This window comes from Glycine max, chromosome 1 (genome assembly GCF_000004515.6).
Source record: "Glycine max cultivar Williams 82 chromosome 1, Glycine_max_v4.0, whole genome shotgun sequence".
Taxonomy (NCBI): domain Eukaryota; kingdom Viridiplantae; phylum Streptophyta; class Magnoliopsida; order Fabales; family Fabaceae; genus Glycine; species Glycine max.
Genome location: NC_016088.4, coordinates 25,689,628 through 25,715,280, shown reverse-complemented (window position 1 = coordinate 25,715,280; position 25,653 = coordinate 25,689,628). Strand labels below are relative to the sequence as shown.

Here is a 25,653-nt window from a genome sequence, read left to right as displayed (position 1 = left end):
TTAAAATAAGAAATGAATTATGACTTCCTCGTTTGTAACACCCAAGGAAGTACACTAGTCAAACCTAGAACCTATGTAAACCAAAAATTTGTTGAAATCACCTATACCATTAGAAAGATTCACTAGAATAACAACATCCTCAGGTACCACAAATATTAAAGTTGTTAATACAAACCTTCTCTACTAAGCATGGAAGAAACACTGCCTCTTCAGATTTGGTCAAAGAGTACCCCTCGTCCTTCAAAGTGTCAAGCAGTTCAGGAAGAAATTCCAGCACCTAAGAAATGATAAGACTCTATCAAGTAAGTATACTCCTATAAATTAAATTGAATAAAGTTAAGACTAACAGCATACATCTCCATGACAAGGAAGGAAAGGAAAAGAAGAAAACTGAAATCACAACAAAAGCAAAAATAAATTGAATCGGGTTGTAGAAGAACAAGCTTAAGGAAGTCAACCTCGGGTTGTAGAAGAACAACCTCGGGTTTAGAACAGTGAACAGCCTAGGGGCTTGCTTCAAATGTGAAATGAGCGACAAGGTTAGGGTTCAGAACAGTGAACTCAAATGCGAAAGCAGCTTAGGGTGTTCGGAACTAAATTTTTTTTTTTATTATTTTGATTTACGACGGTTTTTTAATATAAACCGGTGTAAATTTTATTACACAAAACATTCTAAGGCGATTTTCAATAACCTCCTTAGAATGTGCGTCGTGGATTCCAATTTTCAGCATAATTACAAAATTGCCACCGTACCACTTTCTAAAGCGGTTCCCTTATAACCATCGTAGAAATGGTGTCGTAAAAAGGCTTTTTTGTAGTAGTGAACCATGATATATATATATATATATATATATATATATATATATATATATATATATAAGTGAGTGAGGCTCTTGAATTCCTAGTAGGCTCCATCTTGTGTGTGTGTGAGTCTACCTATCTAGCTTTCTCAAGGTTCAAGAAGCAACAAAGGCCTGCAAGCACTCAAGTTCCTAATCAGTACACCACTAAATAATAAATGAAAAACAGGGGATAGACAAGGGGATGGAGTAGATGGAACAAGAGAGAGAGAGTTAAAATAAAGAAAAGAGGTAAATTTATAAGGGAAGAAAAAAAGAAAGAAAAATGAAAGACAGGTCATTATAAGAATACAATAATGAAAAGGCTAGTGGGATTTTGGAGGGATGGACGTTGTCTTGTTCTGAGGTTGTAGCTTTATGACAAAGAGGGAGTGACTAGAGATTGCTTAGAGCTGAGACTTTTACAGGCCCTCTTTGTGGAAAAGGAGAGAGGGAAGCACTGAAAATAACGAGGAGAGGACCAAAAGAAAAAGCATGGGAAGAAAGAGGACATGAGCTTCCACAAGGGATTATCAAATTAAAGTTGGGGTGGGTCGTTGGAGTCACATATGTGCCTCCACAAAGCATGACTAGAGATTACTTTTGGTTGCTTCCCTTCCCTTCAGAAGCATAGATAACAAGTCAGAAAAAAAAGGAAAAATAAATAATGGTCTTACTTCTCCAGCACCAAGGAAGAGGAATGTGTGCTCAGGCAATGTACCACCAATGAGTTTTAGGGCTGCTACAACTCCAGCTACAACAACAGATGCAGTCCCCTAAAATAACACATTAACAATTAAAACACATACTAACAATATTCAAGAAATAGAGGAGAGCTTTTGTAAGACAAAGTACATGTATATCGTCATTGAAAATGAGATGAGTTGTCCCATATTTAGCAAGTAACTCAAAAGCATTGTGATTTGCAAGCAGTGATGTTAGCTGCTTTATCCTGCCAGCAACCACCATTGTTTGTCAAGAACTCATTTGTCTCCACATCTGCCCAATAAAGTATGCCAGTCAGAAAGAATCAGGTCACAAAGTATATTTTTCTTGTATGAATAAAAAAAAAGTAAACACTTGCCACTGCTCAAGCAAACAGCTAGTTCAGTAGTTTCCTTAAACCCAGAACATATAGCCTTTAGAACAACACCTTTCTCCAATTTTCCTAGAAAATTTTTTTTTAGAATTGGAACTCCAGATGACTACCTATCACAAGAGCATAGAGTACAAACCTCGATATTGTTGATTATTTACAACAAGAGTAGGCAATATGGTAGCATCACCTCACGATCCCTTTCCAATCTACCAAAACTAATAAAGCGAGCCTTTTTAATATCCAACCTATTTCTTTTTTATATCCTTTTTCAAAATGATGTGTGGGAGGTGTATTATGAAGGGGAAAAAAGGTGCTATTTTTATTGTTGACATGCCTCAAAATGACTACTTTTATGTTGCACTTACATGTGCTAAGTATGGTTATATAAGGGAATAAAGTTGAAACCACAGGATGGTAAATTGATATCAAGGCATATCCCAGACTAGGAACTGGATATAACTTATCTACTTCCCATTCTATAGTCAAAAGATAAGCACTATAAGGAAAGTAACAGAGCTACAACAAATAGAATTTGCAACCGAAACTTGACTTGCGCAACTAATAAAAGTAAATAAAGCACATCATGCTCATGAGAAAAAAAGGGGCTATATTTCTTTGACATTACTAAATACCCATTTGAAAAAGAAAAAAAAAGCTAGCAAAGGGCAGGTGAATAAAAAAATTGGGAGAAAATAAGGAGTGAGCTGACCAGATGATTTGCGCCTGTTAGCAGAACGGTTCCTGTAAAAGAAAGAATGGGAAAAATTAGGAATTGTAAAAGAAAGTGATAATATATATATATATATATATATATAAGAAAATACATTACCTCTGGTTGGGTGGAGCATAGTGCTTCACCACTGGGGCCGATTTCGTTGTTGACGGAGGAGCCTGAAGATTCACTATTAGAAAATATGTTTTTTACATCGGTTATTTACGACTTTCTACATCAATTTTTAACCGATGTTGAAAGTATTATGGTTAACATCGGTTTTGAAAAACCGATGTTAACATAAAACTACCAACATCGGTTATTTAGATAACCGATGTTATATATTAAGACTACACGAAAATAAGTGTATAAATGGTGAACGTTGACATCAGTTTTTATACAAAAACCGATGTTAACTCATACACTAACATCGATTTTTTCCAAAAAAACGATGTTAACGTACATCTTAACACCGGTTCTTCCTAAAACCGATGTTATTTACGTATATTAACATTGGTTATTTACAAAACCCGATGTTAATCTTCAAAACATTAACATCAGTTTTGTATAAAAAACGATATTAATGTGTGAGTTAACATTGGTTTTTTACAAGAACCGATGTTAATGTTTTGAAGATTAACATCTGGTTTTGTAAATAACCGATGTTAATATACGTAAATAACATCAATTTTAGGAAGAACTGATGTTAAGATGCACGTTAACATTGGTTTTTCTCAAAAACCGATGTTGTTTGTGTATATTAACATCGGTTTTTGTAAATAACCGATGTTGTTTTTAAGGTTTTTTTATATACATTTTCTGTTTTTACAAAAAAGCCTAACATTTAACCTGTAAAAAGCAATTTTAGACCACAATTCACAGCAAACATCATTTGCATTTTGCTTTCAAGTAGTTTTTAGCATAAAGCTACAGTAAACTATGAATTGATAAATATGAATAAAAGATTTATTAAGAACTATCAATAAATAACATTCAATGTTCAAATGACATAGCAAATTACAAAAATGTAAACCAAGTAGTGTAAACTAATTAAGTAAGCTAAAATGAATTGCCTAACATCCTAATTTTGCTAACTCCTAAGTTTGATCTCTAAGTCGGAGATAATGTTGTGCCCACTAAATGCGAAGTGCCTTTAATCTCTCAGGCTCCAATGGTCTAGCCTCGTTAAAATACCGCATGATCAAATAAAAGATAAATTAATAATGCAATACCAATTATAAGAAAATCAACTTTGTTTGAAATAAACAATTATCGCTTCCTAGTTATTCCTGAAACTTCCTAAGATGATGGTGGACATCCAGTGCATGACGTAATAACCGCACTCAGTGCTTCCTTTTTGTCAATTACACTAAATACATAAGCAGTATATATAAGTAGAAGTTTTATTTAAATCACGTACCTTAACAACAATCCACCTAGCAGTAGCCTTGGATTTAGGTTGTGGAGTATCATCAAGTCCTTTCAAAGCACTGTTGAATATAAGGAACATTTAATAATTGATGTTAATGTTGAGTAATGCCAATGCAAATGTATTGAAAACAACATTGACCTGTTAATTATTCCCTTAAGGTAGTTGTCTGGCCTGTTATGCAAGGAACAAAACCAGACAACAAGGTTTTCCTTGGGCAGAATGACCACCATTTGCCAGTGTCCGCTGCAGTGGAGACGAATCTGGGTTATTGTAGTAGTATACATTATTTAAATTCAGTTGTTTTGTTTGACTTACCCATTTAAGTAGGCTCCAAGGTAGACATCGCATTTTGAACTCTGCATCCAACTCTTGATGTAACTTTTGGTGTCAAACTACGATTGCCCAGATCTCTGAATAGACTGTGGCTCGAAGAATCCATACACATCAGAATTCCCCGCTCGCATACTTGTTTCAGTCAGATGCCTGTTGTTGTTAAGACAAAGTTAATTATGTATGAATTTAAAGCAATAAGTTAGGTAATTAACAGTAAGCTAAATTGACTTATAGAATCCATAATTGTAAGACAGATATGCTGAGACATTGACCACCGTGTGCAATTTCAGAGAGATCTTCATGCTTTATGTACAGCGGGAAGTCTGGATTAAATACCCCGAACACGGTAGCATCCCAGTTAACTTGGAAAGGCTTCAAGAAAAGCTCTGGGATGGTCAATGTCATTAGATATAGCGGATCATCGATCTCAGGATCCAGCCTTTGTGGAGGTTTTGCTGGAGGAAAAATTGCCTACTGATGAAACATAGTTAAATAATTACGCTGAATAAATTAATTGAAAAAAGAAGCATATAATCAAAGTAAAATACTTGTTCTGGTAAAGGCTTCACGAGATGTGTCGGCCAAGCAAGAAAGGTGTTATGTGTCTACCCCACTAAGGTAACCTCATCAGGGGGTACAGGAACGGGAGCCTGTGCATCTTTAACCTCCTCAACACCAACCTTTACTTGGCCAGGCAACAAAGGAATTTTGTGAAATGTTGATCCCTCATGTACAACCCGCACTTGTCTGAGTCACCTGTCTCAGGATCGTTCCCTGAGGGATCAACACAACTCTCCTTTGTGCTGACACGAGGACCTGAGGGACCAACCATAGGCTCTGGAGGCAATGCAAGTTCCTAAGATTGCATCTGGGATTGAAACTGGGACTGCATCTGGCCGAAAGATGCCATCAGTTGTCGAGTCACTTTTTCTGTGATTGACTCCTCTAGTTGGTCCCTGATTTGTTGGGTCAGCTATTGTAGCTCTTCAGGAGGCAAGAAGGAAGAGCTACAGGTAGTTCATGGAGTTGATCTGAAATATTGCTTGATGGTGACATCGGCTCCAGCAGCACAGACACGACCAGGATGATCTGCTCGCCCAATGGCGGCAGTCAGGACATCCTGATGGAGGAGAGGAAGAAAATAGAATAGCACAAGTTTTTGCCCAATGAACTTTTCTTGACAAAGCAAATGTTGAACAAAAACTCTTAGAAAGATGTTAAGAATAATTTTCTTGAAATTCGTGCCATGGTCACATTTATAGCCATTTGATGACTCTTGAAGAAACCATGTTAAAAGTTGTGACTCTTGGCAATTTCTTCAAAACCAGTCACTGGTAATCGATTACCATAATGGTGTAATCGATTACACAGTTTATTCTATCAAAGGTTATGACTCTTCATGTTGAGATTTGAAATCTAACGTTCAAAATCATTGGTAATCGATTACAAATATTGTGTAATCGATTACACTATTTTGAAAATATTTTTGAACATTACAAGACAATGGTAATCGATTACATGCCCATGCTAATCTATTACTACTTTGTAAATCAGTTATAAAACTGTTTTGGGCTTCTGGTAATCGATTACTACCTTATGGTAATCGATTACCAGAGAGTAAAAACTCTGGTAAAAAAATATTTCTTGAAAAATTCTCTTGGACAATTTTGTGTTGTTCAATCTTTTCTTTGAAAAATTCATTTTAAACTTATCTTGATGTTTTTCTTGAGGTTCTTGCATATCTTGAGTCTTCTCTTGAATCTTCACTTGAATCTTCTTGGGTCTTTAATCTTGTTTGAATGAATCTTTAATAATCTTTGGCATCATCAAAATACTCTTGGAAGCTTTGCTTCTACAATCTCCCCCTTTTTTATGATGACAAATCCTGAAATCAAGAGAATATATGCAATATTTGATCTATCATTCACTCATCCCTTTCTCCCCTTTTCTTTTTGAATTTTTGCTTAATTTAAAACTCAATAAATAATTTTATGTCTTGATTTCTAAAATACACATTTTCTCTCCCCTTTGGCAACATCAAAAAGCCAAAGTGCGGAAATGAAATAAAATAACAAACATATATCATATGCTAACAGACATAGCAACAAGACAAAAAACTCAATGAACACCTACTTATCTAAGTCACTAACATCTAAAATGTGCATCTATTCCTAGGGCAGAAGTAATGATGTTTTTGGCTTTAAGATTATATTGAACTCTTCTTCTATCTTCTTCGGACCATTGATCTCTAGGTTTCTCTATTGTTGTGCTTCCATCTTCTATGGTGGGTACATAAGGTCCTATTTCTATGGCTTCCCAAATGTTTAAATCTATTGCTTCAATGAAGATTTGCATAGGGGTTTTCCAGTAGTGGTAACCCTCTCCATTGAAGATAAGAGGCCTATTGATGGAATTTCCTTCCGAGAATAAGAAATTTGCTGAGGCCATTTTTCTTAAAGTTTCTAAACTTTCTACAAGAAACCTACTTTGATACCACTTGTTGGACAAGTGGCCTCAGAAATTTTAAGAAGGGGGGAGTTGAATTAAGATTTCGTTAAGTATTCCTAATTGAAAAATTTCCCTTACTTAGATATTTCCTAGATTCAATTATTTCTTTAATTGTAAGTTACTCGAATAACAAATAAGGAGAAGTAAACTTAAAGAAATATAAACACAACAGAAAGTAAAAGAGATTAAGGACAGAGAGAATGCAAAACTGGATTTATACTGGTTCGACCACAACCGTGCCTACGTCTAGTCCTCAAGCAAATTCCACTTAAGCGTTTTCACTAGCCTTGTAAAAACCCTTTACAAGCAATGAACCACAAAGGACTTCCCTCCTTTGTGTTCAATGTTTACACCAAGAAGCAAATTCCACTTCTTGCAATGAACCCCAAAGGACTTTCCTCCTTTGTGTTCAGTGATTACACCAAGAGGCAATCCCACCTCTTGCAATGAACCCCAAAGGACCTTCCTCCTTTGTGTTCAGTGATTACACCAAGAAGCAAATTCCACTTCTTGCAATGAACCCCAAAGAATGTTAGTCCTTTGTGTCCAGTGATTCAACCAAGGAACAAATATGTTCCTTGAACCAAGTAGACCGTCTCTTGAAAACTTTTATAACCAAGAGTCTCTCTTGAAAAGCTTTCTGTAAGAATGGAGGAGAGGAAGAAAATAGAATAGCACAAGCTTTTGCCCAATGAACTTTTCTTGACAAAGCAAATGTTGAACAAAAACTCTTAGAAAGATGTTAAGAATAATTTTCTTGAAATTCGTGTCATGGTCACGTATTATAGCCATTTGATGGCTCTTGAAGAAACCATGTTAAAAGTTGTGACTCTTGGCAATTTCTTCAAAATCAGTCACTGATAATCGATTACCATAATGGTGTAATTGATTACACAGTTTATTTTATCAAAGGTTGTGACTCTTCATGTTGAGGTTTGAAATCTAACGTTCAGAATCACTGGTAATCGATTACAAATATTGTGTAATCGATTACATTATTTTGAAAATATTTTTGAACGTTACAAGACAATGGTAATCGATTGCATGCCCATGCTAATCGATTACTACTTGGTTAATCAATTATAAAACTGTTTTGGGCTTCTGGTAATCGATTGCTTCTGGTAATCGATTACTACCTTATGGTAATCGATTACCAGAGAGTAAAAACTCTGGTAAAAAAATATTTCTTGAAAAATTCTCTTGGACAATTTTGTGTTGTTCAATCTTTTCTTTGAAAAATTCTTTTTAAACTTATCTTGATGCTTTTCTTGAGGTTCTTGCATATCTTGAGTCTTCTATTGAATCTTCACTTGAATCTTCTTGATTCTTTAATCTGGTTTGAATGAATCTTTAATAATCTTTGGCATCATCAAAATACTCTTGGAAGCTTTGCTTCTACACACCTCTCGCCGACAGTCTGAAGAATTTTCTTCTTTGTCCTACTATCAGAAGCTTGAAGGATTTCAAAATTCAGCTTGACAAATAAAAAATTAGGTTTTATTGTAAGTCAATTATAAATTTTGGCTAATAAAGAAAATCAAAGAAGAAAACTAAAATACCTGAATATCCTCCCAAATCAAATCCTTCTGAGCAGCAGGGACTTCCTTCCAGGTCTCGTATGTGACGTCGACCTTATCACGAGCGACAACCCCCAAATATGTTCTTAATTTCTTCTTGTGGGGATCGTCGGCCTTGTCGGTTGTAGGATCGACGTTGACCACTAGTCTCTCTGCCCCAGGTGGTCTAGAGGCCAAGGATCGTAGTCGTGTCTCTTAGTGTGTCCGCTTCTAGGTGGATGGGGACACTGATGCTATTGCAGGAGGAGGAGAAGGAGAAGGGGGAGGAGGAGGAGGAGGTGAGGCGGGTGGAGTAGTCGTGGTCTTATAAAGAGAAAAACTTGATTTAGTTAACATTATCAAAAACCACAGTATGAGTTATGTAAATCAATTTACCGAAATCAAATACATAACTAGAAAATTACATTAGACGATGTTAATTAATTCTCCTTCATCATGATCATTACGATTAGCATGAACGTCGTCAGCTTCTTCTTCTCCGATGACGTTAGGAGTGATTTGTATGGACAAAGGACTAACATAAGTGTCCATGTATGAATCATCATCTTCTACATTAACACCAATTGTTTTGCCGTGTAGAACCACGCACCACCTTTCATCACAAGGGTCTTGCACATAAAAACTTTTTTAGCTTGTTCTGCCATGATGAAAGGGTCATTGTGGTAACCTAGTTTCTTTAGGTCTACCAACGTAAATCCTACATCATTCGTCCGCACATTGGTGTTGCTGTCCCATTTACATTTGAAAACATAAACAGTAAATTTGACATAGTTAAGCTCCCAAATTTCATCAATGAACCCAAAGTAAGAGATGGAAGCTACACAGGGATTTTCATCAAGCACACTTGCGAAGTGTTGAGATTCAGTCCTTAGGGTGACCCCGTTGTTTTGAATTGTACTTTTGTCGTCTTGTGCTTTTGTGTAAAAGGAATACTTGTTTATGTCGTATCCTTGCCAAGTTATCACATTTCTTTTAGGCCCATCTGCAAGCTTTCTTAATGTTTCTGAGGCACTTTCATCAGCAAAGATTGTATCTTTAAACCAATCACAGAAAGTTTTTTTATGCTCTTTCAACACCCAGTTCTTTGACATTTTTTGATTATTTTTTTTTTACTAAAGCTTCATGCTGAAGTATGTATGGCAAAACTTTATTACTGTTGTTCAACATATACAAGTGCGCTTGTAACAAATCTTCTACACTTGGAGTGATGACATGCAGTCCTCTTGAATCCTTATAGCACATCCACAAAGTTGTTAAATTAAAGGGACTACAGTTTAGAAGCTTTAGATTAAGGAGAGAAAATAGCCAAGGATCATATCCAGTGTTTGATTTTATCATGGCCAACAATCAATCAAGCAGATGAGCAAAACTTTCACAAAACTAGATATGAAATCAAAGAAAAGCTCTCAGTTGTATAATCTTTGTATAAAGTAATAAATCAAAGAGTATAATCTTTGTATTGTGTTTAAGTTTGCTAAGACCCTTTTGAATTTTTTACTAGCTATCTGTAAATATCATTTATTGTATTGAGATCACACCACTAGTTTCTAGGATTCCTTCGGCTAGGGAAGCAAAACTTAAAAGGCAAGAATTATATGCTAAAGCTCATTATCAAAGTGAGCCAAGGTTAATATCATTACTTTTTCTGGTTCTCTTATCTAATTCCTATGATATATCCTTTCCTAAAGCATTGATGCATGTTGTCTTCTACTCAACAAGTTAATGGATGATTTGCTATTTCCTTCTTGATGTTCATAATTATTGCTTGACCACACTAACAACACATAAGAATGGGTGCTTCAGTTTCAACTATGCTTAGACAGATCCAAGGAGAAAAAGTAAAGGAAATAAAAGTATATAATAATAAATATATGATTCTGTGGCAGAAAGAGAATACTAACCAATACTAGTAAGCATTGAATTTCCTCTGAGAATAACAATAAGCAATATCTGAAAACTCAGAAGTGAAAGAACTCAGAAGTGAAAATGTTAGGAACTTAGAGACAGAAACAACAACAGCAGGACCAGGGGTCAAAATTGCAAACCAGGGGGTACAGGAGGAAGAAAAGCCCAAAAGAAGAATTGTTAAACCATCTTACCTCAGTGACTATGTCTAAGGAAGAATGGTGAGCTTGATCAGCAAAGGCACCACACACTATGAGGGAATATCCTTGCTTGATGCTGTCTGCTTTAGGGAGACAAGCACTAACAGATTTTGTTATTGCAAATCATTCTAGAATCCTTTTCTATTATGATGAAGCCTATATATATGTAAATAACAAGCAAGGAAAATCAATGAGAAATATACAAATTACCTTTCTTCTTTGTGCCTTCTTCTTTTCTTAGGAGGTTATGCTGCCTCGAAGCCAGTAGCTAGGGGGTGCTAACAAAAAACAAATACTTTCTCAACTTAAATTAATAAAATACAAAAACCAGGCTACTAGATAATTTTCCAACAAAAAGAGCTTTAAGATTACCCAAACTTGAATAAAGTGGCTTAAGTTTGAGTCTATAAATTGCTTTATTCAGTTTATATACAAGGGATTTATCAAAGGACTCAAACCCTGGAGGTTGAGTCATGTAAACTTCTTCCTTTAACAGCCCATTGACTTTAACAGATATCTATAGCTTTGGATAAGTAAACCATTAAGATTCACATGCCAATATCAAAATGAAATAAAGGTGTAGAGCATTTAATTAAGTTCACACTTGCAGGATTTTACGTCCAAGCCAAATTACCTTGTAACCTTCACTATTGGCTATGATCAGAAAAATAATATTGATGCATCTGTGAAAAAGGTCTTAATCAGTTCATTTTCACTCTTATTATTTCCTCCTAATTACAATTTGAAAGAGTTTGTAAGAGAAATGAAATTGAGAGAATCTGAGAACAGAAAGTGGAGTTTTGTTTTAATTATTTCTCAACTGAAAAAAGGTTACTAATACCACTGGTTATTTACATATATATCCTAATACAATTAGTAAAGCTATATCTTTGACATTATTTTGCAAAACTCCACTGGTTATTTACATACATTATCTATGAAATTTCTTAACATTTTAGTTAAAAGTAAACCTAGGGATATGGCATGCTAGTGCCCCTTGAAACTCATGTTCGTTGCTGTTGGATCTATTTGGTAATTCTAGATTTGGGGCCTGCTTTTTTAATTTAAGGTCTAAGACCAATTATTTGTGTTTTGTCTAGTAATCCCTAGGTATGACTGGAATTTTGGGAATGAGATGGTAGCTTAGGCCTGAGAGGGTATAATCTGTGTATCAGCTATGATTGTTGTTATCTGTTATTTCTACAATTTTTTCTGGTATATGTATTTCTACATTTGTTTCATCAACAATTTTTTTCCTATGTACTTTTTAATTACACTGTCTTTTAAACATACACAGGCTATTGAAGTTTCCAAACGCCAGGCAAAAGTAAGAGAAACACCAGGAAATTCTGAGAATTCTATGAAGTTGGAAGCAGTTGAAACAAAGCTGCAAGACCTGAAGACAAACATGGCCATATTGGGAAAAGAAGTAGCTGCCGCAATGGTTGTTGTAGAAGCACAACAACAGAGGTTAACCCTCCATCATCTTATAGCTATGGTATGACTATTTAACCATATGATTCTGCAATTCTTTTGTTTTAAAACCTTGGATCTGAGTTATCAGAAATTATTATCCCCACTTAATTCCAGCGTGTTGTTTCTATTATGCAGGTTGAAGCAAAGCGTGCCTATCATCAAAGAGTACTCCAAATACTTGATCAGCTTGAGGAAGAGGTGAGCCATTGTATCCCTTTTTCATTTTTTCATTATATTCTCCATATAGAAAAGTATGCTATTTGTTACATTGTTTTCTTTTGGTATCAACAAATGATTATATGGCATATGTATATTTTAATAATAGATAATATCATAACGACAACGAATTGAAGCCCCTCCTACACCTAGTGTGGATAGCAGCATGACACCACCCCCATCATATGAAGAAGTAAATGGTGTATGTGCTTCTTAAGCACATAATGGCTCAACAGATAGTATGGGTTACTTCTTAGGAGAGGTTACACTATTTCTTGCGCTAAAGTTAGAGATATTGTACTGAAAAATAAGTGAATGTTTAGTGCTTACATTTACTTTCTATTGTACATTTTACTCATGCAGGTTTTATTTCCCTACCATGGTGAGTCTGAAGTTGAATTGAATCTATCAGTTGAATTGACCCAGACCCACAATGAGTCACAAAGCAACCCATAAATGGGTGACTCAAGATCAATAGCTGCTGAACCCAATCCCCATGTACCACCCCTCTTCCCTTTGTTCTCTCATTAAACCCTTCAGGAAAAGCTTATTCTATTGCTTCGGCTCAAATAGGGGGTTTTAATGCAACCAGGAAAGGCATTCATGTGAGTTCAAAACCCAACAAAAGTACCTTAAATTAATTGATCACACTTCAAAAAGCATTCAATTCCAAAGGAGGTTGAGGAGTGTGTGTGAAAGGGCAAAAATAACACTATCCTATGATGTTATTACCAACATTGAGTTGGATGTTTTATTTAAGGGCATTGACTTCTGCTCTTCAATCACTCATGCAAAGTTTGAATAGTGTATGCAAAGATGGACAAGAGCTGTGTAGATGATGTTGTCCTTGTTTGGTGGCTCTTCTAGGATTCCCAAAGTGCAACAGCTATTTAGCACAACAAACTAAAGGTTGTATAATCTTTAACCTTCTAGGTTACAATAGTCTTGAAGTTTTCACCATCCTTTTACTTCTAAAAGCTAGTGATGTTCTTTTATTACATGCTTGCATCTGTCTTGACTCTTGACTTCTTGTTGTCTTTACATGTATTGTTAATAAGATTATCACTTGGAATTTGTCCTAGCTTTGGAGGCATTTAAGAAGAGTTTTAAGATAAATTTGGTTTATTCCCACATGGTATCAAAGTGTGTAATTTTGATACATGGTCACTGGGAATACTTTTCACTTAGTCAATTAGAAATTATATTTCATATGACTTTTAAAATAATTATTATAATAATCATGAATCTTGCCAGCATAAAAAAAACATTTACACTGTAAATGTATTCTACTTAGCTTCTAAAATCAAAATGCTTATGATACTTCCAAAATGACCATACATTTGCTATTGCCTCTCCTAAGTATCCTGAAATTGCAAAGTGCTTCTGAATCACACGAAAAGAAGGAAGTGATAAAGAGTTTGACTAAACTACTCACAGAGAAACCTAACTGAGCAACATTCCCAACCACGTACCTCAACAGAATGTATCTTCGACTAAGTGATGAAGAGGATGCTCAGAAGAGATTTCAGAAGTCCGAGATGCTCACAATCTGAAAAAAGAAGCCACGTACCTCAATGAATGCTCACAAGACATGAGGGAAGCAGCCACGTACCTGAAACTCGCGGACGAGGAGACACCAAACTCGAGGACGGCGGTGACGAGTCGCAAAATGCAATGTCGTGGAGGAGGGAGACGGCGGTGAGGGCGAAAGGGTTTGTGAAACTAAGTGTGCGGGAGGAAAAGAATTTGGTGTTTTAAGTTATGAATAACACAACATCGATTTTCTTGAAAAACCCGATGTTAATGTTACAAACTTAACATCAGTTTTTGATGAAACCGATGTTAACAAATTAATGTTAACATCGAGTTTTAAAAAAACCGATGCTAATGTCAAGTAGTTAACATCGGTTTTTTGAATACCGATGTCAATTAACTAAATTTATTACCACCATGCTCTTGTTAACATCGGTTTTTAGAAAAGTCGATGTTAACCTACTGTGTTAACATCAGTTTTTCAAAAAACCAATGTTAATAAAGTCTCGTTATTTATCATTTTGCCACCGCGTTTTTGTTAACATCGGTTTTATCAAAAACCGATGTTAACTTAGCGATGTTGAAACTACTTTTTCTAGTAGTGATTCTCTTGCATCTTTCTCTAACTACTTGTTCTTCGACAAAGAAAGAGAAGAGTTGAATTCCAATGGCAATTCAAAGAGAGAGAAAGCACATCCTTTTTCCCTTTCCTTTTACCATAATCAATCAGTCAATCAATTAAGGCATGTCTAGGTTGGTCCGCTTTATTTAAATTATTAAACATCTATATATTACTGCACTGATGCAATGAATGAATTAATAGCAATTATAAAGTACAATACTTGGGCATCTTGCTCTTCTTTCAAAACAGGATTATCAGTATTAGTATCGACTCTTCTTTCAAAATAGGATTATCAGTATCTATAATTTATTTTATCATAATAGCAAATAAAAATCATCAGACCCCACCCCAGAATCAGCATCATCAAACTCGTCATCGTCGTCGGATTACACGGCAGAGTTATGCCGCCCAATCACCTCTTCATCACTGGACATATGGGAATACCTCAATCGCATGAGAAGAAGTGTGGAAGAAGGAATTGAGGAGAAGATGAGAGGTGGTGGAAGGAGAAGAGAGAGGTGGGACACTACAGGTTTTGGAGGAAAGAGAGGTGGTGGAAGGAGAAGAGAGAAGTGGGGGGTTTTGGAGGCATTGTTACGCACGACACTGAAGGTTATATATAATTAGGGCTTTTTTGTTTTCAGAATTACGATGGGTTTTATATGGGTTTTAGTAAAAAAACTCATCGTAAATTTTATTAGATATAACATTCTAAGGTGGTTTTCAATAATCGTCTTAGAATGTGCGTCGTAAAATTCATTTTTTATTACAATAATTACAAAAATGTCACTGTCTCACTTTCTTAGACAGTTCCCAGAGAACCGTCGTAGAATAGGTGTCGTGAAAAATTAAATTTGTACTAGTGTCTCATTAAAAGTCTCATGCAGTTAATTAAGTCCTTGAGGATAGCATGTCTAATTGGTCCCAGACTTATTTTGTTGTTGACCATACATATTTGTAGATTGTGATTTGTGATTAATCAGTTTAGGATTTGTGATTTTAAGCGTCAAGGACAACAATACAAAGGACTTATGTTGTCCATGACAAATCTTTAGCAATTTTGTGCTTCACAAAATCCCTAATTTTTTTTCGTACCCAAAACCCCTCCTTGGAAACCGCGGCTTCTCCAACTCCTCATATACTTCACCCTTCTCCAAACAAAATCCCAACTACTTTCATGCAATACCCACAATAAATTTTGCACGAGCCACCCTCAATCTTATACTTGGAGTGCAAGTCAAAGCATATGGGGTTTGTAGTGACTTTGATGGGGTCGAGGGCGAAAGGCATTTGCATTGCATACCCATGCCATTAATTGAAATTGAAGAATGAGGTTCATGAGAAGTGGTATACATATGCTTGACAATACCCAATGTGGATTTATCCGTATGTGCTAAGTTCCTTATTATTCTAAAAGTTGGAAATTGGTGGCAAACGATGCCTAAGAGGATGGGTGCTAACCAATGGCTTCCGAAGTTTCCTTTCTGTGGGGTGGTAATCGTTGCACACATGAGTTGAAGAATTAATTGAGAAGTGATGAATGGTGAAAATCTTTTAAGCGCCATCTTTATAATCAACGCAACTATGCCTTCTATTTTTTTAAAATATTATCTACATTTGGAAGGTAGGCAGTGACTTGTATTGAGAGGCTTTATTATATATCAATTTTTTCTTCTTCATATTACTAAATCTCTAGAGTCAATAATTTTATGAGGAACTACTAAACTCAATCACTTACTGTCGTTATTGTTCAGTTTTCTGTTGACACTACTAGAAAAATACTACTCAACGTCAGTTAAAACGTTCTTTTTACAACGGTTGTTAACCGTCGTCATAGCCAATGTCGTAGGAAGTCTTCACTTTCTACAATGGTTTCACAAAAAATCGTCTTAGAAAAAGATACTCTTCTAAGACAACTCTTAGATTAAAACCTTCTTAGAATGTAGACTTTCTAAGACGGTTTTATGAAAAACCGTCTTAGAATGTAATTTTTTTAAAAAAAATTAAAATATATTTGAGGATTCTAAGAAGATTTTTTCGAAAGATCGTCTTAGAATACTTACATTCTAAGATGGTTTTTCATTGAACCGTCTTAGAATGTGTTTTTTTTAATATATATATATATATATATTGAGAATTCTAAGATGATTTTTTGATAAAACCGTCTTCGAATGTATTTTTTTAAAAAAAAATAAAATATATTGAGGATTCTAGGACGGTCTCCCAAAAAACCGTTTTAGATCGTGTTTTTTTTTTAAAAAATAAAATAAAAATTTCATATACATTTCTTGCAATCAATCTTTGATTTCTATTTCTAGTCACATGTTATTTCAATTTTATATATTCTGAAATAATAATAATAATAATAATAATAATAATAATAATAATAATAATAATAATAATAATAATAATAATAATATCAGAATAAAATTATCTATAATTATGTATCATAAAACATTAATGAAAAGTAAAGATTAACTTATTCTAGAAAAACTCTTGTTTCAGTCGCACGCTTCATCCAAAATTAAAGACGTTAACACATATTACACTAACTCAGAACTAACACAGTTAAGTGAGTGTGCACTTAAACATTGCAAAACTAGCCTATAAGGAAATGACTGCCCAAGCCTTATAAGGACTACACTTGACATGCCTCTAATCAATATGGGATCTCAATAGCTATCATCACCTACATGGAATCTTCTCTCCTTTTTGTCGAAAACAACCAATGAGCTTCCAACCAACAACAAGCTAGGCAAGGGAAGAAACATAGTGGTAGAAAAAGTAAACAAAGGAAAAGGCTTTGTTTTGCATCTTAATCTTCCTTACCTTCATGTAGGCACCAATATCTAGATCAGGCTTGATATTTGCCTCTTTTTCTCTTCTAGACAATTTTGCTAGCAAGTCTACAAGTATAAGTAAGACATTGTCAAAATTAATTTTCCTCTAAAATGTCAGGATTGGTACCTTACAGGCTTTATTAGTCCGCTAACATCCTCTATATAAATGTTGTTTTCTGTTTGGAAGTACATGGAGAGAGTTCAACAAGTCCTTTAACAAAAAAGATGAAACAAAATGACAAGTTTATTAGAAGCTCCTTTGGAAAGATCATTTTAACCTTTATTTATTATAACTATATGTTAAAAAATTGTTTTTATAAATTTTAAGTGAATAAAATCATACATTTGTCTAATGAAATATATATGCTAAAATACTATTTTTTTTTAATAAATTTCAATTAATAGAAATGTACATTGTTAACAGTAAGCAACTAAAGGTGACAATATTCTCCTAGAATCATCAAAGTACTTTTCATTCATTTAATTCTTATGGTATATTTGCGTTAGACAATTTCGGAATAGAGATAAAAGTATTTTTAAATAGTTAAAAATAAATTTATATTTTAATATAGATTATTCAATATAAATTAAAAATATAATTTATATATTTGAAGAATTTTTAATTAAAAATTAATTATAATATAATTTATATATTATAAATCAAATTTTATATAAAAAAATATTTATATTGTAGAATACAAATATTAAAATAGTAACATATGAATCGTCCAATTGACTAAAATATATATACAAATATAATCCCATTGATTCAATCACCATGGCAACTAGCAACTTTATTATTGACTGAACATATCATTAAGTAGCCTAAGCCCATTTTCCATTATGATACAAGAAGCAGAAAATAAGAAATTAGTAGTATACAATGCACAGTTAACCTTAGCCAAGTGCCATAGCGCTTATTTCAAAGTAAAGAAAATTCCTATTAAAGCATTCTATAAACTTCTGAGTATCATGAATCCATATGACAGAGTAGCATCCAATTCATTATATTTTTTAAAATTTAAAAAGGAAAATGCTAGAATTTAGATTTTTCTCCAATTAAACCCTGTTGTGACCAACACTCTCCAATTAAATGGTTCTACACTTATACAACACTGGCAAAAAAATTTGACAGGTCATTTTATATATCAAGAGTATGAAACTGGATAATTGTGACTATAAGACTATACCATACCACAATGGTTAATGACAAATTAGAAAAGAAAAGAACTATAATGCCTTAAATGTGACATGCCACAGGAAATCTGTACTTTAGTTGTAATGACATCTTTGTTTTACCAAAACAGCCACAGGAAACCAATGCACCAACTATAATGCCTTAAATGTGGCATGCCAACAATTGCTTAAACAGAAAACTGAGCATCACAAGTGCAGATGAAACAGCCAGCCAGGAAGAAATGAAAAGAAAAATATTCAAAGGAGTGGCATAATGAAGATTATTGAATTCAGAGCAATTACAAAATATTAGACAAGCTGTAACCTGGAAACAGTTGTCCAGTAAAAAAAGTATAATGCACCAATAAAGCTCATCATTTGGTTGCCTTACATGCTTAATAACTTGGCAAACGAGAGCCCAGGAGGAAACTAATTGTTAAAACAATCATATCTACCACAAATCTTCCTAGAAAATAACTGAAACAATAATTTAAAAAGTCAGCATCCATCTAATTCTTAATTTGGTCAAATGTCAAAGGTGTCAGTGAAACCAAATGACATGGTTGCAAGTTTGCAACACAAAGTGCCCAACTAGAACTAAACAAGAAATATGAACAACAAATTATCTTTCAGAAATAAAATGTGTTAAAGTACAAAGTAAATTCAAATGTAAAAGAAGAAAGAATTTAATCCAAAGCAGTTAAAAAATAAATGACTAAACGAGCTGAGCATACTTCAAATTAGTCTTACTTGGATAGCAGGAGTAAGTGATGAAGCCTTATGGTAGCTCTCAAGCTGCTCACCAACTTTTTGTGCAGTGCATAAATCAGAAGTCTCATCAGCAGTGAAATCAACAAAACACATAACTTCGCGCTTTGAACAGATCAACACATGTAAAAACTATTAAGCCAAACATTTACATTGCCATACACAATCAAACTTACAACTTTACATTGCACAGGATAAAAGAATCTTGTGCCCACAACTAAAATTATCTTTAGTAATTAACTATGAAAGTATGAAACACTTATAAACACCCAAGTCTAGTTGTACTTCCAACACTTTCAAATTGGATACTGATAATAACTGCACCTGATAGTCATAAGCCACAATACCCAGGAGAAGAGCTAGTATAATGTATGCAACAACTAGGCACTCCTCAGTTCTAAGCGATGATGGCCCACTAGTGAGACACGGAAATGCAGTGCTTCCTAGCATTCTTGAGCCTAGAAAGCACAAATATATCAATCCCAAATGCACTTCTCGGCCATCGGCCTAAAACCACAAACATTAGGAATGTATATATAAGCTTTCTAAGACTTAGACTAGTAATATAAATGCTTCAATAACTTAAAAGTAAAAAGCCTCTTTTCATAATGACTCAATCATGGAGATAGATTTTCCTACAATAATGGACTGGGAAAAAAATTCTTTATAAATTTGTTCAATCAAGTCCATTTCTAGATTTACCTATACGAAGAAGCCTAAAGAATAAAAGGAAGCCAGTAAAGCATCCATTTAATGCAATATGGTCTTAGTGTTTTAAATATTCTCCACATACATTGATGCCTCAATATATCATAATATGCACTCTAAATTTGATGTCATACCACCACTGTAGGTGCCCGAAGGATCCAAAATATTCCAATAGAGAAGTGAAGGCAAGTTTGTGCCCATGCCAACAGCCATATCCTTTTACCTGTGGAGTATAAAATTATAATTAGTATATAATCAGTACATGACTTAAACTTTTCATTGCATTGATGTAAAATTCATTAATGTGTTTCTATAGTACCAACTCCTTTCCACATCAAATATTATCCCATGTCAGTCTGAACATATAGATTGATTATCATGAATAGCTCAGGTCGAATTATAGCTTGAGAGAGAAACTAAAATAAAATAAGATGAAACTATTCAGATGGAAAATTATATATGAAAAGATTACAAGGAGATCTATGTAATGAACAAAATTATGGAAGGGAAAGTAGCACTTGAATTGATTGAATAAAAATCACTTCCAGATATATTCTAGAAGGAAAAGTACACTGATGCAAATTACAGAGAAAGAGAAAAAAATATAAGGGAGAGGAATAGAATAGAGATAATTCTCACAACTTGCATAATAGTAACTGCTTTCATTATTCCTTAAATACTGGCTCATGTGTGCACGTAGTCCCTCAACCTTGAGCTAGTCACACGTTTCCTCATTCCTTTCTTTTGCACCATGATTCCCGGATCAATGCTAACTGCATGATTCCCTTTGTTTCCATGTGGGTCCCCCTTAGCTGACTTGGCAGAGAACGTGATCTCCCTATTTTCATTCATTGCAATACCATCCCCATTTATGACAACCTTGTCCTCAAGGTTGAGATTAGGGAAACTGTCTAGCATCTCATTGAAATTCTCCCAAGTAGCTTCAGCTGGTGTAGTGTTTTCCCATTGAACAAGCACCTGTGGTATAAAGGAGGAGCCTTGCTTGACGGATCTGGTTTGCAGAATGGCAACTGGTGCTATTATTGGACTTGTATCAGTCGTTGTGAGGGGCAATGGCATGTATTGATCATGTGGCACTCCTTTGAATGGCTTCAATTGAGAGATGTGAAAAACTGGATGTATCTTGGCTTCATCTGGCAGTTGTAACTTGTAAGCAACCTTACCTATTTTGGCCGTAACAGGAAATGGTCCAAAATATCTCATTCCCAGCTTCTGATTTCTTCTTAATGTGACAGAGTGTTGCCTATAAGGTTGGAGCTTTACTAAGACCAGATCTCCCACTTCTAAGGACACATCAATTCGCTTCTTGTCAGCTTGATTTTTCATGTAAACTTGAGCTCTTTCCAAATGTTGTTTCAATTGCTGCAAAATTCTATCCCTGTTGGTCAGCTGTTCCTGCAGAGTGACGGGATCTGATGCTTCTGGAGTGTATCGAATCAATGCAGGTGGATCTCTCCCATATAATGCTTTAAAGGGTGTCATGCCAATACTAGTATGGAATGATGTGTTGTACCAAAATTCTGCCCAGCTCAAAGCCTTGTACCAAGCCTTTGGATTGTTAAAAGTGAAACACCTGAGAAACATTTCCACATACTTGAATAACTCAGCTACAGACTTGCTAGTGTAGTCCCCCTTGAGTGCTATGAAATGACCATATTTTGACAAACGGTCTACTACTACCATTATAGTATTGAAACCATAAGAATTAGGTAGTCTTGTTATAAAATCCATTGATATGTCCTCCCATACTTGGGATGGTATAGGTAATGGTTGTAGCAATCCAGCAGGTTTAGTATGCAAAGTTTTTGCTTGTTGACAAATTGCACAAGATTGAACATATTTTTGCACATCCTGCTTCATATCTGGCCAGTAGAATTGTTCTGTCATCCGTGCCATAGTTCTTGTTATCCCAGAATGTCCCCCAATTGGTGAACTATGAAATTCTTGTAAGAGGTGCTGTCTAAGATCAACATCCATAGGTACCACAATTTTGTCTTTTCGGTATAACAAGTCACCCTTCACTGAGTAATTTGGGTGTAATAGTGGTTGCTCAACACATTGTTGCATGATAACTTGTAACTTGGGATCTTTCTGCAGTGCTTCTTTCAACTTTAGAACAATTGAATTCTCGGGCTCGGACCATGACAAAGTCATTACTCTAGAGAGTGCATCAGCTGCCAAATTGTCTTTTCCCGGCTTATACTCTATTGTGAAATCATATCCCAAAAATTTATGCAACCATTCTTGTTGTTCCGGTGTTTGCAAGCTTTGATCCATCAAACTTCGCAAACTCTTTTGATCAGTTCTGATAACAAATCTATGGCCCAGTAGATAATGTCTGAACTTTGCAATTGCTTCAGCTATGGCCAACATCTCTCTAAAATAAGCTGACTTCTTTTGTGTGCGTGGTGCAAGTTTCTTGGAAAAATACGCAATCGGGTGGCCATTTTGATGCAACACTGCACCTATACCAACTCCTGATGCATCAGTTTCTAAGATAAATGGCTGTTGGAAATTAGGTAACCCAAGAACAGGTGCTGACATCATAGCTTCCTTAAGTCTTAGGAATGCTATTTCAGTTTCATCAGTCCATAAATAGCCATCTTTCTTAAGTAATTCAGTTAAAGGAGCAGCAATTCTGGCATATGCTTTGATAAAACGTCTATAGTAGCCTGTGAGACCCAAAAACCCTCTCAATTGTTTCACGTTATTTGGTGGTGGCCATTGAAGGATTGCCTGAACCTTGCTATTATCCATAGATACTCCTTGGCCCGAAACTATGTGACCCAAGTATTCAATTTCCAATACTCCAAATGAACACTTCGATAGCTTCACAAACAATACATGTTGTTGAATGACTCTTAACACATTTTCTAAGTGTGTCAAGTGTTCATTCCAAGTAGAGCTATATATGAGTATATCATCAAAAAAAACTAGCACATATTTTCTCAAAGCATCATGAAAGATCTGATTCATCAAATTCTGAAAAGTTGCAGGAGCATTTGTTAATCCAAAAGGCATGACTAACCATTCATAGTGGCCATGATGTGTTCTAAAAGCTGTTTTATGCCTATCCTCTGGTTGCACCAGAATCTGATGATATCCTAACCTTAAGTCCAGTTTTGAAAAAAACTTTGCACCAAATAGCTCATCTAATAGTTCGTCTACAATTGGCATAGGAAAACTATCCTTTATGGTCACGGCATTTAAGGCCCTATAATCAGTGCAAAACCTCCAACTACCATCTTTCTTTTTCACAAGTAAAATTGGAGAGGAAAAAGGACTAGTACTAGGTTGTATAATACCTTGATCAAGCATTTCATGCACCATTTTCTCAATTTGTTCCTTCTAACTATGTGGATATCTATAAGGTTTGACTTTTACGGGCTTAGTACCTTCCATCAGTGGGATAGCATGATTCTGACTTCGAGGGGGTGGTAGAGCTGTTGGAGTTTGAAACACTGAACTGTATGTGTGTAACAACAGGGCAATCTCAGGGGCTATATCTTGTGGCAGTTCTTTCAAAATATCCTCTTCTGTGTGAAATTGAAGTAGTTGAACTGCAAAAGTTTCAGCAATAGCATCAGTGTTTTGCATTCGTCTACAATGATTAAACTGAGCCAGTTTAGGCGATGTTCCCCTCTCTCCTTGTAATGTCACAAATTTGCCTTTGTAGAGAAATTTTAATGTCAAAGCTGCATAATCTGCAACATGTGGGCCTAGAGTAGCCAGCCAAGATGAGCCCAAAATAATATCTGCTCCTGCCACAGGTAGTAAGAAGACTGGTACTATCAATTCATGGCCTTGTAGTGTGATAGACAAGTTAGGAACAACTCCCTCAGCAGTCATAGTTTGGACATTACCCACCAACACTTTGAAACATGGTCCTGGTTCAACTGGTAATTTAAGAAATTCAGCAATTCTAGGTTGTAAGAAATTGTCTGAACTTCCTCCATCAATTAATACTTGCACACTGATTTGTCCAATCTGGCCCGTGAATCGCAAAATACCCATGCTATTGGTCCCTTTCATTGCATTCAAAGATAAGTGGTGGTCATTTGTGGTTGGGTCAGGTTCATTACAGGTCATATCTAGCTGGGCTTTTTCTGGTTCAGGTTCAATGTGTTTTTCACTGTCGTCAAATTGCAGCATCATGACTTGACGGTTTGGACATTTGTGGGTTAGAGAAAATTGGTCATCACACCAGTAGCATAAACCTTTTTCTCTTCTCAATTGCATTTCAGCTGGGGAAATTCTTTTGATGTTTGGGTTTCTTTGATTGGGGTTCATAGGTCTTGTTGGCAGGGTTTGAAGGAGAGGAGTGTGGTTTGCTTTTTGGGTATTTTCTGGTTTATTTGAATTGAAGGGTGCTCTGTGGTTGTATGAATTTGACGGTGTGGATTTATGTGGTTTACTGGTTGAGGTATACTTCTCTTCATATACTTTAGCAAGGGACACAACTTTGACCATAGAAATTGGCGTGTGAATCATAACATCCCGTCTGATCTCAGGAATTAAACCACTAATGAAACAATCAATCAATGCATCATTACTCAAGCCGTAAACTTTGTTAGCTAATGAAGTAAATTGCAGATAATAATCAGCCACAGTTCCAGTTTGACTTAATTTGAATAACGTTGCTCTGGGACACTCATAAATTGATGGGCCAAAATCAAGTTCTAAAGCGCGTGTGAACTCCACCCAAGAATGAAATGGGTGAGAACGCTGCATCATCTGGAACCAAGGAACTACGTCTTTGTCTAAGTGCACCGACGCGATGGTTAACCGATCCGGATCCGGCGTACCATAATAATCAAAAAACTGCTCAGCACGAAATATCCATTCTAACACATTTTTGCCATCAAAACGGGGAAATTCCAATTTAATGTTTCGCACCTGAAATGGTTGTTTGCTTGAGTTACCGACACCATGGGAAGATTTATGGGGACTCTGATTCAGTAGCATATCAAGCGCGTTGTTGATCTGAGAAAACTTGCTTTCTGTGTTCGTCTGCATCGCTTCAAAGCGAGATGCGTTCGCGATTTCCAATCGGTCGATCTTCTCGTGGAAATCGTTATACATCTTTTCGATTGATTCAGCGTTGCGCTTGATGTCGGAACTGAGCTCTTTCATCCGGGTATTCTCTGCCATGGTGAGATGAAAGCACCAATGTAATGAACAAAATTATGGAAGGGAAAGTAGCACTTGAATTGATTGAATAAAAATCACTTCCAGATATATTCTAGAAGGAAAAGTACACTGATGCAAATTACAGAGAAAGAGAAAAAAATATAAGGGAGAGGAATAGAACAGAGATAATTCTCACAACTTGCATAATAGTAACTGCTTTCATTATTCCTTAAATACTGGCTCATGTGTGCACGTAGTCCCTCAACCTTGAGCTAGTCACACGTTTCCTCATTCCTTTCTTTTGCACCATGATTCCCGGATCAATGCTAACTGCATGATTCCCTTTGTTTCCATGTGGGTCCCCCTTAGCTGACTTGGCAGAGAACGTGATCTCCCTATTTTCATTCATTGCAATCTAGTGGTTTAATAATCAGAAACTTAGAAATTAAAAAAAATCAAATAACATGAGAACCAAATCAAATTTGTCAGACTTAGAGAAGTCAAATCTTAAAGCATGAGAACCAAAACCAAATTTAATACAATTGAGCCTCTGCGTGT

At 35.4% G+C, this 25,653-nt stretch overlaps 2 protein-coding genes across 2 annotated transcripts; one reads left to right on the top strand and one right to left on the bottom strand.

Annotated features, from left to right (window-relative positions):
* The first annotated feature begins 8,718 nt into the window (after positions 1-8,718).
* Positions 8,719-12,753, top strand: LOC121174619 (SH3 domain-containing protein 2-like). Its single transcript, XM_041014220.1, has 4 exons — positions 8,719-8,778; positions 11,903-12,103; positions 12,217-12,279; positions 12,661-12,753. The coding sequence occupies exons 1-4, from the start codon at positions 8,719-8,721 to the stop codon at positions 12,751-12,753; spliced, it is 417 nt and encodes a 138-aa protein (XP_040870154.1).
* A 10,560-nt stretch (positions 12,754-23,313) lies between these two features.
* Positions 23,314-25,116, bottom strand: LOC106799639 (uncharacterized). The gene has a single exon (XM_014778561.1). It carries the CDS (start codon positions 25,114-25,116, stop codon positions 23,314-23,316), a length of 1,803 nt encoding a protein of 600 aa, XP_014634047.1.
* Positions 25,117-25,653: the final 537 nt, after the last annotated feature.

Bases quoted from the DNA above. Each gene is read 5' to 3' on its own strand.
- LOC121174619 (XM_041014220.1), top strand. From the start codon at position 8,719: ATGGGGACACTGATGCTATTGCAGGAGGAGGAGAAGGAGAAGGGGGAG. The intron at 8,779-11,902 runs GTGAGGCGGGTG...AAACATACACAG, and splicing joins AGGGGGAGGAGGAGGAGGAG to GCTATTGAAGTTTCCAAACG. The intron at 12,104-12,216 runs GTATGACTATTT...TCTATTATGCAG, and splicing joins TCCATCATCTTATAGCTATG to GTTGAAGCAAAGCGTGCCTA.
- LOC106799639 (XM_014778561.1), bottom strand. From the start codon at position 25,116: ATGGCAGAGAATACCCGGATGAAAGAGCTCAGTTCCGACATCAAGCGC.